The 18,525-nt window shown below is 55.7% G+C and overlaps 1 protein-coding gene across 2 annotated transcripts in view; it reads right to left on the bottom strand.

Moving 5' to 3' along the window:
• The window catches only part of PEMT (phosphatidylethanolamine N-methyltransferase), a 69,235-nt gene extending 51,686 nt beyond the window's left edge, over positions 1–17,549 (bottom strand). The window contains exons 1-2 of one of the 2 annotated variants that reach the window (XM_004612822.2): positions 17,325–17,549; positions 2,826–2,933 (exon numbers count right to left, since the gene is read on the bottom strand). In XM_004612822.2, the coding sequence (XP_004612879.1) occupies positions 2,826–2,918 (93 nt within the window). In that variant the 5' untranslated portion in view covers positions 2,919–2,933; positions 17,325–17,549. Of the gene's footprint in view, positions 1–2,825; positions 2,934–16,988; positions 17,138–17,324 lie in introns of those variants that run through there. The other variant, XM_055134867.1, reaches the window with a different exon arrangement.
• Positions 17,550–18,525: the final 976 nt, after the last annotated feature.

Below are 18,525 nucleotides of genomic sequence, written 5' to 3' on the forward strand. Positions count from 1 at the left end.
AGAATAAAGCGGAAAACCCAACTGGCCCCTCTGCAGGGCCCCACTCTTTCACAACACCACCCCCACCTCTGAGTGATCTCCGAGGACAGGACCCCTGGCACGCAGCGAGGTCCAGGAGCACCCTGAGTGTGAAGGGAGGAGGGGCCAAGGCAAAAGGGTTCATGAGGAGCAGACAGGCAGAAAAACCAGTGTGAAAGCTGGGGTGTGGGGGATGCCCCAGAGCTACCCTCTCCCCAGAGGCCCAAGGACAGCAGGGCAGAAAACAGTCTGAGCCAAGGGCCCTGGGAAGGGAGGTTAGGGGTCAGGGGCTAGTGGGATGTGCCCACACGTCTGAAGGCGGCACTGGGCCAAGCACCGCAATCTCTACCGGGACTGCCCACACCATGGCAAGCAGCCAGCAGGCCTGGGTAGGCAAAGGCCCGGCCCGCCCTGGATGACCTCCCCGCAGCCTCGACCACTGTCCCCATCTCAATGAGCCCTCCCCCACTGCCCCTTCTCTGCCGATGGCCACATGCCCCAAGGCCACTCAGGGCCAGCCTGCCTTTTCAACATTCCCCCAGAAGGCTAGATCTTGCCTTTAGATCCGCCCGACTTCGGAACACGTCTAGAATCTGACCCAGAACTTTGGTCAGTTCTGCACTTCTGCAGATTTCCTTTCCACGGACTGCCAGGGGCAGGTTTGTCCAAGGTCACCCTGGCTCTGCTGCCCGCAGAGCCCCACCCTGCCTCACTGCAGGGATTGAGCCTGTGCACCGACTGCCACTTCCTAGGAAGTCAGCACCTTAGAGACCAGCACCAAAACCCCCAGGCGCCTGGCACACAGCTGGCCCTCATAAATAACTGAGGAAACGAGGAACTCTTTGAGCCCCACTTCCAAAGGGCTCGTAACGGCTTTGGCGCGACTGGGAACAGAAACTGCAGGAAATGTGGTCAATGTGGAGCGAGCAGAGAGCCAGCCCTGCCGGCGGGTTACTCGTGCAGCACTGCTGCTCATTAAATGCCTGCCCGGGTGGGTCTGGGTCGTCCATGGTGCCCCAGAGCCGGGCCGCGCCCCAGCCCGCCCCCTCCCGGCTGCTCTTCTGGCAAGACCACCAAACCATACTATGTTTGTGCAACTTTTCCCATTCTGAAAAGTCTTCAAAGAGCTCACCCTCTCCTGCTCCTGACCACAAACTGTTTCACTGAATGAGTTTCAAATACGAGGCAAATCAGAAACTTGTGGTAAAAGAAGAAAGCCTTCTGACGGGGCACAGACGCAAGCATCTCCCTCGTCACCGTCACGTAACCTCCAGGCTGCACCACACACACTTCAACAAAGACACAAACCACTGTCAGATCCTGGAAGGCTGAGGGGCTTGTGTGTGGGTGTGTGTGGGTGTGCCCGGGATGGCCTGCAGCTGGCCGGCCCAGCTGGCCAGGAATGTGCCCAGGATACACTGGGTCTGGCCAGCCCACTCCTCCAGCCGGGAGAGCAGAGGTCCCCAGGAGTGGGGGCCAAGGCCAGGCCAGCCAACCCAGAGCCCCGGGCCCAGGGGGAGAAGCTTGCGGCGGGCAGAACGCCATCCACTCCCCACGGCCTCGCTCCCTTTCTAACACGGTGCCAGTTCCCCGTGGCACAGGTGAGCAGATTGGCTTAAAGCCATGGAGGAGACCCAAAACCAGTCCCCAGGCCTGGGAGTATGGGGGTCACAGGCCACTGCGCCTGACCCCCAATGTCTGTGACTGTGCCCTCCCTGTTCCTCCGGCCCCTGAGCCCTCTTTTGAGGACCCTTGTGTCTGTGCTTAGGCCCACCAGCAGCTTTATTAGCCGCACCCAGAACCCACCCACCAGCACTAGGACACGGCCATCTTTGGGGGCCTATTTCCAACTGCTCAGCCCCCTGACACCCACATCTCCATGTAAAGAGGTGCCGAGGATGCTCAGGCACCCATAAGTGCCTAGGGGGTGAGGAGGCAGAGGGGAGTGAGGGGGGCAGCTTGGGCACCGGCACCCCAGGTCATGCAGCTCCAGCTGGCAAGACTCAGCCAAAGGCTTGGGACAGGGGACTCAGGCAGCCAAAGAATGATCCTGGGCCAAACAAGCTCCTACTGGACCTGGTGTCTTCTCACTGAGCATCTGTTCCTCAGCCCCTCTCCACCCCACACCCACTGGCCCCTCAGGGCATGGCGGGTGGCCCTGCCCTGCCTCTCCCACCCACCGCCAGAGGGAGGAAAGCAGTGAGCTGCAGGCCACTTGAGCACACAGTCTGCACCAAGACCGTAGTCTGGAACAGGCTGTCGCTGCCATGGGGTGGCCGCCATCCCAGACAGCTCCAGCCTGGGCCCGTGTTCCCGGCTCCGCATCAGCAAACCCGAGCACAAGCTGGCCTGGATGACCAGTGCGGGCCCCCAGGCTGAACCCAGGGGGCGACCTCAGACACCTCGTGCTCACCCTCCCTGTCCAGCGGTCCCAAGAGCAGCCCCCAGCAAGCTTGGCAGGGAAGGGCATCCCAGAGGCAGGCCGCAGGGACAGGAGTGCAGCGTTCCCCACCCAGCCCCCAGAGCCCCAGCCCCCAGGCTCCCACGCCCAGAGCTGGTCATCTCCTCACACTGCCGCACAGACCCCAGCTCACTGGACAAGGATGGTTCCATATGGGAACCACCATCAAGTTTAAGCAGCACATCTGGGGCATGGGGACTCACAAGGCTTTGATGGTGGAGCATGGCAGAGCTGTGGGAAACCCCCCAGACAGAGCCAATCACCTTCCTCAAGTAAAAGGGATAGCAGCAGGTAGCCCCCACCTGCCCACCGGCCTGCGCAGCCCCCGAGGGCGCCGGGCACTCACCACATTCCAGTAGAGAGGATTGAAAGCGATGGCAAGGACGGCAGCCACAAAGCTGGGATCAAAGGGGTCCACGTAGGCCAGCAACCGGCTCATAATGCAGAGGTCTGCCTGCAGGGACAGAGCCAGCATCGTCAGGAGGTCCACACAGCCCCCTCGGGGCCTGGAGGACAAACCCCCAGAACTCAGACACAAAGTTACCCTCTGGGTACACGACTTGGGCTCTCCAACGTCCAGCCAAGATTACTGCCGAGCAGTCTCTGAACCCAAAATAAAAGCCAAACCTACTCAGCCGTGGCGGCCCCTGTGCGGAGGTGGCCAGCCCACGGCAGAAGCAGGGTGCAGGGAGGCGGCAAGGACTTCGGACTCGGCACCTTGGATGGAGTGGGACCCCAACCAGAATCCCACCAAGGGCCACGACCCTTGTGAAGTCAGAGGTCAGTGATCCATGCAGGAGACCGTCCATGTGATGGCACCACCATGGCTGCTCCCACAAGCCGGAGGTCCCCCTCCCGGGCCCCTGCCCAGACACACACAGCTGGAGGCGCACAGCTTACAGTGGTCAGCAGAAGAAACGCAGGTGTCCGTCCACGCAGGACAGTGTTCCAGGCAGGGAGGTATGGGTGCTAGTAATGCACTTTTTGGGAAATAATAAAACTTAAGAAGAGATTACCTAGCCCTCAAGTAGCCCAAAGGCATAAAGTCCACATGCCTTTGTAAAGTCCCAAGCTCATTAGAGAAGAAACTGAGGGGGTAGCCAGAATCAGAAATCCAAGACCCGCCCAGAGAAGGTGGACCCCTCAGAAAAGAAGAAGGTACGGAAGAACCATAAGATTAAGAGACCATCAACAGTACAAGCATGAGATTACCAGAAGACCATTAACACTGCAGACTTTTCTGTGACAACCCCCAGATTAACTTAACAGATGCACACAACTTAAAAAACTATTTAGAATTGTATCAAGGGGCAGGGGCGATAGTACAGTGGACCAGGTGCTTGCCTGTACATGGCCTAACCAGGTTCTATCCCCAGCATCCCATATGGTCCCCGTGCACTGCCAGAAAGCAGTCAGGGAAAGGCCTGAGCACCGAAGGGTGTGGCCCAAAAACAAAGAAAAAAAGAACTGTATAAAGTACCACCCCAGAGATTTCGGATTGCGCTCAAGCCATGTTCTCCCAAAACACGGGTCTCACTTGCTTGTCTCTGCCTCTTTGCTTGATTCTTCCTCTCTGGAGAAGCGTGTTCTCCTTCCTCCTTTCTCTCCTTTCACATCTACATAAGTTTCGTTCAACAAAAACTGTCACTGTCACTGTTATCCCCATTGCTCATCGATTTGCTCAAATGGGCACCAGTAAGCATCTCCATTGTGAGACTTGTTACCATTTTTGGTATATCGAATACACCACGGGTAGCTTGCCAGGCTCTGCCGTGTGGGCGCGATACTCTCAGTAGCTTGCCAGGCTCTCCGAGAGGGGCAGAGGAATCGAACCTGAGTTGACCCCATGCAAAGCAAACGCCCTACGCGCTGTGCTATCGCTCCAGTCAACAAAAACTATCTTGCTTATACAGAATAAATTATTTAGCATCTGCCTGTGGTGGGAAACTTTGAAATAATGGTGGTGGGAAGGTGTAATGGTGGTGGGATTGGTGCCAAAATATTGAATATAATCAACTATTATGAACTTTATGAAAATAAATTTAATAAAATAAATTTTAAAATAAAAAAAAAAACCTATCTTGCTTCACTACTTTGCCTCCTCCTGGAGTTCTTTTCTGCAAGGGAAGGTGACAGACCCAGGTGTCTTCGCTGAGGTTAGGACTGGCTGACTTTCCCGTAGAGCACTGCTCATGGCTCCCGGAAATTAGGCCGCAGGGACATTCTCGGCACGTGCAGAGCAAGGACTCTGGGAGCAGATAAGTGACTGTGCCATGTGGACTCCGCCAGACCTGACCCGGGCAGGCTGCATGCTGGTGGCAGGGTGGGTGGCGCAGAGACGGGGAAGCACTCCTTCCTCAGAGACCTCCCCCACTCCCCACCTTAGCAAGCCAAGCCAAGAACAGAAACACACTGATTCATTCCCAGGGGAGCTACATTAGACATTAGATACACTAGGATCTGTATGTGTCAACACTTAGTATCTGAGAAACATGCCCACTGGGGGCTGGGGGAAGGCTCCGAGGATGAGTGCTCAAGCTTCGTCTGCAGGATGCCTACATTCTGTCCAGAGCACCACATGGTCCCCTGAGCACAGAGCCAGGAGAAGCCCCTGAGTATCACCAAATGGGGCTAAAAAACAAAAAGCATGTCAAATGGCATGTCAGCTGTAAAATTCAAGTCTGTGTCCAGTGTGTACACAGGCATACAGATATACATGCAGAAAATGACACACCTGGACAGAACTAAATATTCTATTTGTTTGTTTTGGTTTTGGGTTTTTGCAGGGCTGGGGGTGGCACCCAGGGCCTCACACATGCAAAGGGGATGCTCTACCACCAGGCCACACCAACACCCCTCCCCCAGTGCTAAACATTCTTGACCTGCTCCATCAAGCAAGCTCACCTCCTTGGCACCATGCAAACAGGGCGATGGTTCCTGGCAGGGTGGTCTGCACTGCGTTCACCAGTGCCCAGTCCTGACTCGGTCTACCCCAGCTGCTCTCTCCATTTGCAACAATCAGGAGTATGCCCTGAGCCCCGAGCACAGTGGGATGTTCCCCCCCCAAAAAAAGTGTCTCCCAATGGTGCCAAATGTCCCCAGGGGCACCAGTGGCTGAGGCTGGCCTCCCTGCGTCCCAGAAGAGGAGAAAGCAGTTGGACACACCAAAATGTAGCTGATGTAGCTGACGGGGTGATCAACAGTGAGGCGGCGGGAGGAAAGGCATGAAAGGCCAACCCAGGTTCACTCACAGCCACCCCCACAAGATTCTCTGTGCCTAGCCAGAAATGGTTCCTGAGCACAGTGCCTGGAGCAAGCCCTGAGCACTCCTGGGTGTGGCCCCAAAACAAAAACAAAAGGAAAAGAGTGGCAAATCTTGCTGCTGATTACTTTTCCAAAAGAATCTCAGAGGCCCAAAGGGCTGAGACAGAGGGTCTCTCAAGTCAGATTCAAAGAAGAATGTAAGCTGTAAAATGCCTCCCACTCAGGGGTCTCGGAGAGACAGTGTTCCTGACTTATCCTCCCCTCTCCTGTCACCCAGCCTTGCATGGAAAACGAGTACTGGCCAGCCTCACAGTACTGCGTGCCGGGAGGCACCTCGGCCTGCCATCCAGGGGCTCTGCTAAGGGGGACTTGGGAAAGAGTCCAGGATCACATGTCAGGAGCCTGGCCCATGTCCCAGGACCAGGAGAGAACCCCCAATGCAGGCCCCAAGCTTCTGGAACCTGAGGCTGAACCAGCTGGCAGCTCCTCTTCTGCTGATCAGAAGCAGTGCTGTTGGTTTGCTTGCTCACCGGGCTAGGGATCTGGGGCCGCTCCCGGCAATGCTTGGAGGACCATGTGCTTCAGGAGCCACAGGAAGGCAAGTGTTCCACCTCGGAGCCACATCCCCATCCCCAGAGACATGTAGGTTCCTCTTGATGTGGGCGGGTAGCCGGGGAAAGGCCCTCGGCAATGAAACTGAGGTCAACAAAACTTCTGGGAAGGAAAATTTTAAGACTGATCCACTCTGTGGGTACAGAAACAAAGACCTGATAAGACCTTCAGCAGACAATGAGGACATTGGACCCTCCCCATGGAGTTCCTCTCCTCGGAAACCCTCCAGACCTCTCCTTTAGTGGTTCATGGATTGAAATGATAGCACAGCAGGTAGGGCATTTGCCTTGCACGGGGCCAACCCGGGTTGATTCCTTTGTCCCTCTCAGAGAGCCCAACAAGCTACCGAGAGTATTCCGCCCGAATTGCAGAGCCTGGCAAGCTACCAGTGGCGTATTCGATGCCAAAAACAATAACAAGTCTCACAATGGAGACATTACTGATGCCCACTCGAGAAAATCGATGAACAACGGGACGACAGTGCTACAGTGCTAACTTTAGTGATTCAGCCCCGAGAAGACTCCAGAACTTCCAGATCAAGACAACCCGCGGAGGCTATAAAAGCCACCTTGAACAAAGGAAGAGTGCACATTTGCTGCCTGGGCCTGTGTGCTGCTACGCCCGGGTGGCCGAGTACATGCGGTAGCTGCGCACATGTGTCACCTGCATCTCCGCTCTCGAGATGTGGACTTTCATGTTTTCTTATCTAATGCTGGGATGTGTGTGGGGGCTCTCTCCGCCCTTGGAGAAGCCCCCGTTCTCTCTTACCCTTCACACTCCCACTTTCTTTTCCTCCTTCCACGCCTTCAAAAACTTTCCAAATAAAAACTGTTTTACTTCACTGCTTGTCTACTCCTGAAATTCTTTTCCGCGAGCGAGACAAGAACCCAGTAACCCTGGGTCCCAGGTGGCAGAGGCAGATGGGGAGAAAGTGACCCTCGTTCTCCTCCTGACTCATGTAAGCCACCCATGGGGTCCACCTACATCACTCTGACTCCAAGGTGCTGTCACCAGAAGTGTGACAGAGGTGAGGCTCAGGGAGGGGGAGGAAGAGAACCCCATGGATGATCTGGGGTCCTGCACCTAAGTACCCTGCCTGCCTTATGGGCAACACAAGCCCCTCACAGAAAACTACCTGCCTCTGCCTGCCCTGAATCTCCGCCACCCACAGCCAAAGCTTGTGCCTCATCAAGTTAGTGGCCCTATAGTTCCAAAACTCCTTCAAGAGGCCCCACAGCCTTCGGGATGGACCACTCAGACCCCTGCTGCCTCCTGCCACTTCCGGGGCCCGCACACAGACACCCGCACACCCCATACCACTCCCCGACACAGTGCCAGCAGATGGACTCTGCCCCTTGGCAAGAAGCTGAGGCCTCCCCTTCCTAGCAGGCCACTCTCGCCGCCCCGCACCATCATCCCCCACACCAAACATCACGCCTTCCTCCCACAGGCCTCCTCTAGATGGCCCCACCGAGCAGTGCTCAGGGGACCATGTGGTGCAGGGATCTGAGCCAGGGTCAGAGCCGCAGCAGCCTCACGCAAGACACATGCCTTAGCTGCTGCACTATCTCTCCAGCCCCCAGAATGCCTGACATGTCTGGAATGCCCTCGGCGGGCAGCCCCAGACTCCTACCCAGCCCCCAGACCCGGCTGGAGAAAACAGCCTCTCCTCAGCGCTTGCCGACGGCACCTCTCTCCTACCCGCCCACTGTGGCTACCCCTTCAGGCCAGTCAGCTGTCTCTCCCGTGAGGCGGTCAGAGTCCCTGCAGACTGGGGCCCTTCTCTCTATGTGCTGGGCAAACAGTGGCACTGTCACGGCAGGGGCTAACAGCATGTCTCGGAGGGCCCCACAGCTCAGCTGCCTGTGCTCGGGAACTCGAACCCGCTCCCAGCTGGAGGCGGGAGACTGTCTGTGACCAGAGCAGGGGTCCTAGAGATGGGCAGTCAACAGCAACAGCGTCAAGATGTGGTGGCTTCTGGACAGTCTGGCCAGCTTAGGGTGAAAATTAAGCCATGCTAAGAGTACAGCAGGACCCTGGGTAGAAGCTAATAGAGGCCCGGTGCCCTGGGCATGCAGCTGGGTAGAAGGGGTGTGTAGGGAGGGGCACAGGTGCTCCTCGCCAAATTCTATCACCCACCAGGTTCCACTCTCCCCATTCACTAACGACACCAAATACCCCCTTCCTGTGCCCGTGCCCGCCCCTTCCCGCTGCCCCCTCAACCACCCACAGAAGGTCTGGTCAGCCCTGACCTTCTCTGACTCAGCGAGGAGACTGGGTCACCCCAATATGCAGGTCCTTTTCACCGTTCGCTAATCTCACAGCAGGCAGCTCTGAGGGGGCTATCTGCCGATTCTGCAATCAGGGCCTGCTCAGTCTGCAGTACCAGGAGCACTGTCAAGTCTGTTCCTGGTCCATCCTTCAGGGCAGCGAGACCAGGCGGCAGGCGGGGTACCACAGAGAAGGGATGCCACCCGTCAGGACCTGCAGGTGATGGGGTTCCCGTCCTCTGCGTAAGGAAAAGGTCCCCTCTGATGATGGCCCCCCACCCCACCCCAGCGCTGGGAACATGTCAGCATCATCCTTGTATGAATGAGCAAGGGGACATAGCCTGGGGGCCCCAAAGCCCCGCCCCGCACTCCCACAGCAGGCAGGGCACCCTCTGAGGAAGCCCTTCCCAAAAGGGAAGACGACCCCCACACAGATGCTGCAAGCATGGGGGGAGAGGCAGGAGTAGTGTCAGGCACAACTGAGGTACTTTCAGTTTGTTCCCTTAAAGAACGCAGATTTCCAAGAGGTGCTGAATGGTGGGGCGGGGCGATTAGTATAGAGGATAGGGCGTTCGCCTTGCACACGCTAATCCAGGTTGATGCCCAGCCTCCCACATGGTCCCCCAAGCACTGCCAGCAGCAGCCTCTGAGCTTCGCTGGGTGTGACCCAAAAAGCAAACGAAATAGATGTTTTAAAAAAGAGGTGCTAAGTGGTACTTTTTGTTGTAGCTTTTGCTCGGAGGCCTTCTGCTGGCCTGAGATGAGGCCGTGCTGGCCTCAGGCGGCCCCAGAGTGATTCTGAAAGAGTCAACTAAGTTTGAGGACCTCTGCTCTAAGGACTCTCACGCTTGTCATCTTTCCGTGGTGGCAGGGGTATACGCCTTGTGGAGGGGGAAACGAGCCCTACACCATCCAGGTGGCATTCAGCCCTGTGCCCCGCCACAGGCTACCTGGGCCGAGCCAGCAGGGTCCAGCACGCGAGGCCTGCCCCCAGCAGCTAGACCTTCGGGCCACCAAGTCCAGAAGAATGAACCTCCAACAGGACTCAGGAAGGGCCAACAGAGGCAACCGCCCAGAGCGGACAGGGAGGTGCTGACCAGGAGGGGCTCCGGGAGGCCCTGGGTGAGGGGTGACTCCCCTCAGCTGAGGCCCAGCCAGCTGGGAGCGCTGGCCACTTGCCTTTCCCAACTGTGCATTCAAGTCTGCGCCCATTCATGGAGTGTAAATTGCACCTCTGGGAAAGGGCCTTGGCAAGGTATCCTGCGAAAGTCACCCCTATTCCTCCACCTCCCTACAGGAGGGCTGGGAGAGGACAGGGAGCCACTCGAGAGAACCCGTGCCAGGACCCCCCAGGAGTGTGGTGGGGCTGACTGGGCTGGAGGGCGGACACCCCGAGGCACTGAGACCCGCACGCCCCTCCACTCTCCAGGATGAGACGCCCACCACTGGCTGACAGAGCCTCAGCAATGGCCCACACCCTGCGTAGCTGGGAGGGCAGCCACGCCCCAGGAGACAGGACAGTGAAGGAGCATGCTTCTCTCCCCCCTGCAGGAGGCTAACACAGAAAGGGGAAACCGCCATGGGACGATTAACCAAGACTGGGGGCATCAAATGTCCCTCCTGGGTCTCAAAGTTAAGAGTTCAGCTGGTCAAACTAGGCCCTCAGGACTGCTGGTGCTTTGCACGCCGGGGAGTCCTGCGTCCACACCAAAAAACACAAAACGAGGGGTTGGAGCAATAGCACAGTGGGTAGGGCATTTGCCTTGCACGCAGCCAACCCAGGTTCAATTCCCCGGCATCCCATATGATCCCCCGAGCACCGCCAGGAGTAATTCCTGAGTGCAGAGCCAGGAGCAACCCCTGTGCATCCCTGGGTGTGACCCAAAAAGCAAAAAAATAAAAACAAAACCATAAAACCAAGGTCAGAGAGGCAGGTCAGGGGTGAAGGTACTTGCCATGAACACAGCTGACCTGGGTTCGCTCCCAGGCACCACATACACAGTCCCCCAAGCACGGGACAGGAGTGATCCCCAAGTAAACCCTGAGCTCCAAACTATAAAATAATGAATTAATAAGTCCATACTGGAAAGAAGGTCAGAGGTTCCAGGTCATGATACACTTAGGTCAATCTGTCCTGGTGGGTGAAGTATCCAGTCACCTGGGTCACCTTGGAGTGAGTTACAGGGATTTGTACAGGGATGTGTTCCCTGGAGAAGGGCAGGAAGAGTGAGTAATGGCTCCAGGGCATTCCGAGGGCCCTGCCCCACACAGCTCCAGGCGGAAGGTCCTGATTGGGATCAAAAGTTCTACAAGCAGCTCAAGGGCAAACCTCCCTCAGACCCCAGGCCCAGCAGCAAAGAAAACCTCAAATGAGAGTCAAGGAGAGGGGGCGGGGGAGGAGGTCCTAGGGCCCACCTGTACCCCTACCCTCCTGGACGGGCACAAGTCCTGGCGTCCTGCAGCCGGAGGCCCCGCATGCACCTCGGTATCTCCGTGATGCCCCACAACTGCAGCCACGACCCCCTGCAGGAGGGACTCTATGGGGGGGGCAGAGAGGCCAGGCCAGCAGGCTGGGATGGGGACACAACACACAGCAGTTCCCCTCCACCCTCCCCAGGGGGGGATCTGTGGCCCCTCAGGAACATCTGCTGCAGGTCAATAGCCTCGGGGTCCTGTTGTGACATCCAAACAAACAGGAGGGCCAGAGAGTCAGATGACCCTAAGGTGATTCAGTGCAAAGGGCAGGGCCGACCCCCAGCACCACAACTCACCTTTGGAATCACCGGCCTAGCCTTGTCCTGGGGCCCCCTGCACTCCCTGTGGACTCAGGGACCTTCATGGCACCTCCCTAGAGCCCTGGGCCCCAATATGCTCAAACTCCAATGCTGCAGCTTCCCTCGGAGCGCACCCACTAGGAGATGGGAGATGTTTCGCTTCTCTGCAGGGGGGTACCCAACTCGGAAGGTCTGTGAGCCCCAAGGGGAGGGGCTGTGCAAGAGGTCCTGGGGTTCCGGAGGGAGGCAGGTATGGCGGGGCTCAGGGCTCACTGTCCCAGCCACATTCTCACAGCTTTCGCTTTCTGGGGGGCACCAAGCAAAGCCAGGCGGACACTGCTCTGAGAACCGCTGGGCCTGAGCACAAGCAGCGTCTGGAAACCATCTTTCCATTTTACCTTCTATTTTACTTATTTTGTTGTTATTGTTGGGAAGAGGACTGGTTTGGAGGCGACATCTGGTAGTGCTTAGGGCTTACTCCTGGGGTGCCAGGATCAAACCTGGGTCAACCGAGAGCAAGGCAAGTGTTCCAGCCACTGTGCTATCGCTTCCGTTTCTTGTTCCAGATTGTGGTGGGGGAGCGCTGGGGTCTCTGACATGCAGCACTGACAGCTGGGCGACACACCCCAGCCGCGCAGCCCGCTGGGACCCAAGGCCACGGAGATCACAGGCAGACAATTCCGATTACAACATTCAAGCACCGAAACTCTACAGCAAAAAGGGCCAGCACGGAAAGATAGCACAGTAGGTAGAGGGTCCCCCCATGGGGACAACCCAGGCTCGATTCCCAGCACTCCGTATGAACATACTCCCTCTCACCAGCACTGCCAGGAGTGATCCCTGAGCTCAGAGTTAAGAGTAAGGCCTGAGCACAAAGAAAGGAAAAAAAGTGTGGGGGAGCAGGGCGCCAAGTCCCCTATTTCATGACCTTTCAGAAACAAGCAAGATACTTGCAAACCCATCCTTTATCCCCCAAGAGTATTCAAGACCATGCGCAAGGCTGAGGCCTGGGAGCCCCACTCAAGGTCCATCCATGTGCAACCCCTCCTGGGAAAGACCCTCCCCATGCCCAGTGGGTCCCTCTCTCGATCATCTCTGCACCCCTGGGAGCCTCGGGCTCCTACACTCTACCCGAAGGAGTCCTACAAGGGGCTGGTCTGAGAGCAGCTGTCTAAGTCACACAGTTCGTGCTTTTCCCTGCGGGAATAGACCTTGTTCTCTCAAACACACATTCTCCTCTCACATCTAAGTGATTTCTTTCAATAAAAACTATCTTGTGGGGCCGGAGCGATAGTATAGAGGGTAGGGTGTTTGCCTTGCACGCGGCCGACCTGGGTTCAATCTCCAGCATCCCATATTGCCTCCCCAGCACTGCCAGGAGTGATTCCTAAGTGTAGAGCCAGGAGTAACCCAAGCATCGCTGGGTGTGACCCAGAAAGCAAAAGAAAAAACTATCTTGTAGGGATGGAGAACGCAGTGAGGAGGGCGCTTGTCTTCCACACAGCCGATCTGGTTCGACAGCATCCCATATGGTCCCCTGAGCACCACCAGGAGGAATTCCTTGGCGCAGAGCCAAGAGTTAAGCCCTGAGCACTGCCAGGTGTGGCAGAAAAAAAAATAGTACAATAAAAACATTGCACACTATATATTTTATACATATAAGTCAGTCATTCACGCAGCGCTGAGGACAACAGCAACCAGCCAGTCAACCCTTACTGTTTTGCTGGAAGCAGCTGCCCAGTGATGGCAAAAGGCGTTAATAAGGCAGGGCAGAGAGTGGTCCTGAAACAGGCCCACCCAGACTGGCAGGGCTTGACCACGTCATCTGCTTTTTGATAATGCCACCTGCTTCCCAGGGTCAGGGAATAGAGGAAGGCAAGATAATGCAAGGGAAAAGCATTTAGACCAGTGCCAGGCACCGAGTGAAGTTTGACAGATGTGACTGAGGCCACATAATCAACTCTGGGAGCCATTTCACACATGAAAAATAGAGGCTCATATACGCATCAAGCAAAGCACCATCAGCACCAAAAGGTGAAACAGACATGGTCACAATTAGAGTTGGACACCTCAACAAACCCCTGGTAACTAACAGAGCAGGTAGGCATAAAATCAGTCACGGGATAACTCCAATCCCACATCCACCACTTGCCATAAGATGTGTCATAATATTAGTGTAAATTTAAGATACGTAACTAAGAAACATTACAGTGGTTAAGGTACTTGCTCACAGCCAACCCTGCTCCCATGCCCGGCACCAATATGGAAGCAATGCCAGGAGTGACCCTGAGCTCTGCTGGCCATTATGACGGTTCACCCTGGACCACATGTGGTCCCAAGCACTTTCAAGTGTGGCCCCTGAGCTGGAGTGAGCTCCTCCCTCAGAAACAAGAAAGCATAAAAACAATGTTCTTGAACAGTAACAAAACTAAACTAGAAATCAATAGAAAACTACCTATTAAAGAAGACCCTTACAAAAATCCCAGCAGTGCTCAGGGACCATGTGGAGCCAGGGTTTAAACCAGCATCATGGGATGCCTAAACTCTCTACACTATCACCCCAGTTCCTTCACTGGATAAATTCTACCTGCTTCCAAATTCACATTAGGAGACCAGTACTAAAAGAATTGATGTAGCTGCATAGTAAAGCACTTGTGGGTCCAATCCCAGGGATCACACACACACACAAAGACCAGCATAATCCTAATAGCAAAACCAAAAACACCACAATCTAAACCAATATTCAAGAACACAGCAACCAAAGTAAGAAAAGACATGGGGTTGGAGCTATAGTACAGTGGGCTGGGCACTTGCCTTGGGCACAGCCAAGCCCAGCACCACATACGGTTACCTGAGCCTCACAAGAGTGATTGAGTGCAGAATCAGGAGTAAACCCTGACTGGGAGTGGCCCACAAACCAAAACCAAACAATAATAATAAGCCAAGACTGCAGTCATGAAAAAAGTGAATGATGAGTCAAGTAGGGTTACCATGACCCCCATCTCTCTAACGATATAGCACCATCAGGCTCTGGATCCAAAAAAGCAGAAGCGGGAAGCCCTTGTTTGTCCCACACATCCCATGGCCGCTGCTCTGTAGAAAGCAGAACTTGCTTCAGATGCCTGAGAATAGAACCCTCACCCTCTGGTGCCCTTGAAATCTGCCCCTGGCTAGAGGCTTCTGCACCTCGAGTGGTGACGCAGCCACACAGAATCTCCTAAGGAGCAGTGCCCTCCCGAGTCAGGCCACACACTTGGCATCTGTGATCTGATGCAGCAGAAAGCAGGGAAGACAGCCATGGTGTAGCCCGGCCATTCCGCGTAAGATTCTAAGGATTACCACTTCCACAACACTGAGGGACAAGCTCCCTGGACCTAAATGCAGTTCATTTGGTTCAAAGCAGGCATTGTACCCCTTAGGAGGATCTCTAGTGTATGACACTTCCGTTAAAAGTGCAATGACACAAACAGGATTGGGAGGGGAGAGGGCGCTGAGTGATAATAAAGTGGGTAGGGCACTTGCCTTGCCCACAGCCCACTCAGGTTCAATCCCTGGGACCACGTGTGGTTCCTCCAGCCCCACCAGGAGTGATTCCTGGGTGCAAAGCCAGGAGTAACCCTGGCCCTGCCGGCTGTGGCCCAAAAACCAAAATAATAGAAATTTAAAAACCAGAAAGTTGGGCCAATGGGCCAAGCTATAATATTTGCGTTGGCAAGTCAAGGGCACTCGCCTTGTTCACATCTAGCCTGGATCCAATCCCTGACACCATTCAGTCCCCTGAGCCCTGCCAGGAGTGATCCCTGAGCACTGTCGGGTATGACAAAATAAATAAAATAATAAAATAAAATAAAACAAAATAAATAAGCCCTCTTCTCTCCTACTTCCCATTCCACTTCTGTAGTCCTTCTGTGTCCTAGGAGAAATACTCCCTCCTCATGCCCTGGCCTGTTCTTCCTCTCCAGGCTCCAGAGTACCAGGGTTTATCATTCAACCTCAACTTCTCTCAGAAAACCAATTACTTCTGAGTATCAACCCCTCCACCCCACCCGATTCTCTCTGGGCCAAGTAAGCTCTTTCAGTGAGTGTCATCCCAAGCCTATCCCCTCCCTCTGTCAGAGCACACCCTTAACTGTTCCCCCAAAACCAGGGCATCAGCTAAGATCTGCTAATGAAGCCCTGGGTGAGACTGAGGAGTGCTTGGCCAGAAATAGATCTCAGGTGCTCCATGAACAGTCAATTTGCAGGGCTGGAGCGACAGTACACTGGCCTTGAACACGGCTGACTTAGGTTTGATTACCAGCACCCCACATGGTCCCCTGAGCCCTGACAGGAGTGAACCCTGAGCAGAGGTAAGAGTAAACCCTGAGCATAGCTGGGTTGGCACAAAAAAGAAAAAAGAGCAGCTAACTTCAAGGTGGAGAGATACTACAGCAGGTACGGCACTTCCTCTACCATGCATATGGCAACCCAGGTTCAATCTCTAGCACCACCTATGGTCGGTCCCCTGAGTACTACCAGGAATGACCCCTGAATACAGCTGGCTGTGGCTCAGAAAAACAAAACAGAAAAAAAAAAAAAGTAGCTAACTGGTGGGAGTGGGGGTAATGTGCAGGTGTGGTACAAGAGCAGGTGGGTACAAGGCCCAAAAATTCAGCCCCGACTTGGCATGGCTCCTGGAACACTACTGTGACCCCTATTTAAAAACAAAAACGAGGGGCTGGAGTGACAGCATAGCAGGTAGGGCGTTTGCCTTGCACGCGGCCGACCCAGGTTCGATTCCCAGCATCCCATGTGGTCCCCTGAGCACCGCCAGGAGTAATTCCTGAGTGCAAAGCCAGGAGTAACCTCTGTGCATCGCCAGGTGTGACCCAAAAAAGAAAAAAAAAAGAGGGGATGAGCCATAGTACAATGGGTAGAGAATTTATTTTGCCTTGCCCACGGCTGACGTGGATTCGATCCCAGGCATCCCATATGGTCCCACCAGCATGTGCCACCAGGAGTGATTCCAAACCCAGAGCCCTGAGCACCGCTAGGTGTGGTACCAAAACTAAATAAATGAATTAAAAAAAACCCTTAACTAGGAGACTAGGGGTGAAGTTCAGTAGTAAATTTTATACTTTGCATGAGATCAAAAAAAATCAGACAAGCCTAAGGCAGAAGGCATGGTGCAAGAGCGATAGTACAGTGGGTAGGGCGCTGGCCTTGCACGTGGCCCACCCGAGTTCGATCCCAGCATACGGTCCCCCAAGGACAGCCAGGAGTGATTCCTGAATGCAGAGTGTGACCGAAACAAGGAAGCCGCCACCAGTACTTGGCTTTGGGTCCAACCCTTGCCTTGCCTGGGTGGGTGGCGGGAGAGGCCCCGTAAACCCCGACATGCAAGCACGCACATGCACCCAGAGCCTCGGAGACCCGTGGTCAGCCTGCCCAGGCGGGCACTCCGGCCCGGGAGGCGGGAGAGCCCCTGGAGCCCGGAGCCCGGGCGCCCCGCCCCGCCCCGTTGCCTGGTGACGCGCGGCCCCGCCTGGCCGGAGTCGGAAGCGGCGGCTCGGCGGCCGAGCGCTCGGTGCGGCCCGGCGCGGCGCGTACCTGCCCGAAGTCGATGTTGCCGAGGCCTGCGCAGCAGTCGGGCCTCGCCAACGGGCCGTTCATGGCCCCCCGGCCCGGAGCCTCGGCCCGCGGCCGCTTCTGGCCCGAGCGCGCAGGCCCCCCGGGCGCGTTCCGGCCGGCGTCCCGGGCCTCTGGGAAGTGTAGTTCCCGCGCCGCCCCGCCCGCGCCGCCGCCGGGCAAGGCCGGACCCTGCCCGCGCCCCGCGCCCCGCGCCCCGCGCCCCGCGCCCCGCGCCCCGCGCCCCGCGCCCCGCGCCCCGCGCCCCGCGCCCCGCGCCCCGCGCCCCGCGCCCCGCGCCCCGCGCCCTCCACCGACCTGGCTTCTGGAGGCGCTGGCGGCGGGCAGGCTAAAGGCCCGGGGCTGCGGGTCGTAGCTATAAGTAGTCCTGCGTGCAGCCCCCCGCGGGTTTAGACTTTGGCCCCGGCGAGGGACACCCCTCCCCGCCCACTTCAAAGATTTGCTTTGACCCAGAGGCGGTGCACGCCTGTCCTCTCCCGCCCACCGCCTCCGGGAGCTTCACCTCGGCTCCAGCCCCGACACAGCCTCGGACTGTGCGTTCATTCATTCCATTAGTGACCAGGAGCAGCACTTCTTCAGTCTCAGTCTTCTTCAGCGAGCACGTGACAAAGCGAAGAATTGTGATATGTACCGTGAGGGAAAGTATTGGGAGAAAAGATCTGCAAACAACCCCAACAAATGAGAAGTCGAAATATAATATATATGTAAACATATATGTGTGTATATGAAATACCATTGAGCTATGAGAAAAGATGAAATTTTGCAGTTTGCTGCAAGGGGGATGGAATTGCAGGGGTCATGCAATTCTGATGTGTCGGTAAAAGATAAATATCCAATAACGATCACCCTTCTGTGGGGGGAGGGGAGCTATGGAAACAGCACAAGGGATTAGGCAATCCCTAGAGCAAACTACGTGGAGACATAATCGATAGAACTGAGGGAGCACTGGGAGGTTAAGAGAGGGGAGCGCTGCAGGCAGGGAGGCCGGAGGGCCCTGAGATTTTCGGGAAACAAGAAAACTTCAGAAGAGATTTCTGGGTCCTGAAGCAGCCCAGAGGCCTGAAGACCACATCCCTTTGACATGACAGGTGGAGGGAAATGGTCACAGCGTAGGAGTAGGAGTGCTGAAAGAAGGGAAAGTGATATGCAGGATACCCTATCAGCAACTGCATTGTAAGCCACAGTGCTTATCGGAGTGGGGGGGGAGAAGCTGTCTCCCTTCCCAAGGTAGGGTTTGTGGGGTGTGCGTGGTGCTGGTAGGAAACTGGGAACGGTGGTGGAAGGGGACTCTGGTGAAGGGATTAGTGTTGGAACATTGTAAATCTGAAAATCATAAATAATTTTGTAATTCAAGGTGACTCAAAAAAGGGAGGAAAATTCTATGTTCTTCGGGGGAGAAACAGAGTCACCACCCTAAAGCAAAAATCCAAGGAAGTTCCCATCCAGAGAAGGGCGGACAATTCAGAAAAGGAGAAGTCACAGAAGAATCTACGAGATT

This window comes from Sorex araneus, chromosome 4, assembly GCF_027595985.1.
Source record: "Sorex araneus isolate mSorAra2 chromosome 4, mSorAra2.pri, whole genome shotgun sequence".
NCBI classification, from domain to species: domain Eukaryota; kingdom Metazoa; phylum Chordata; class Mammalia; order Eulipotyphla; family Soricidae; genus Sorex; species Sorex araneus.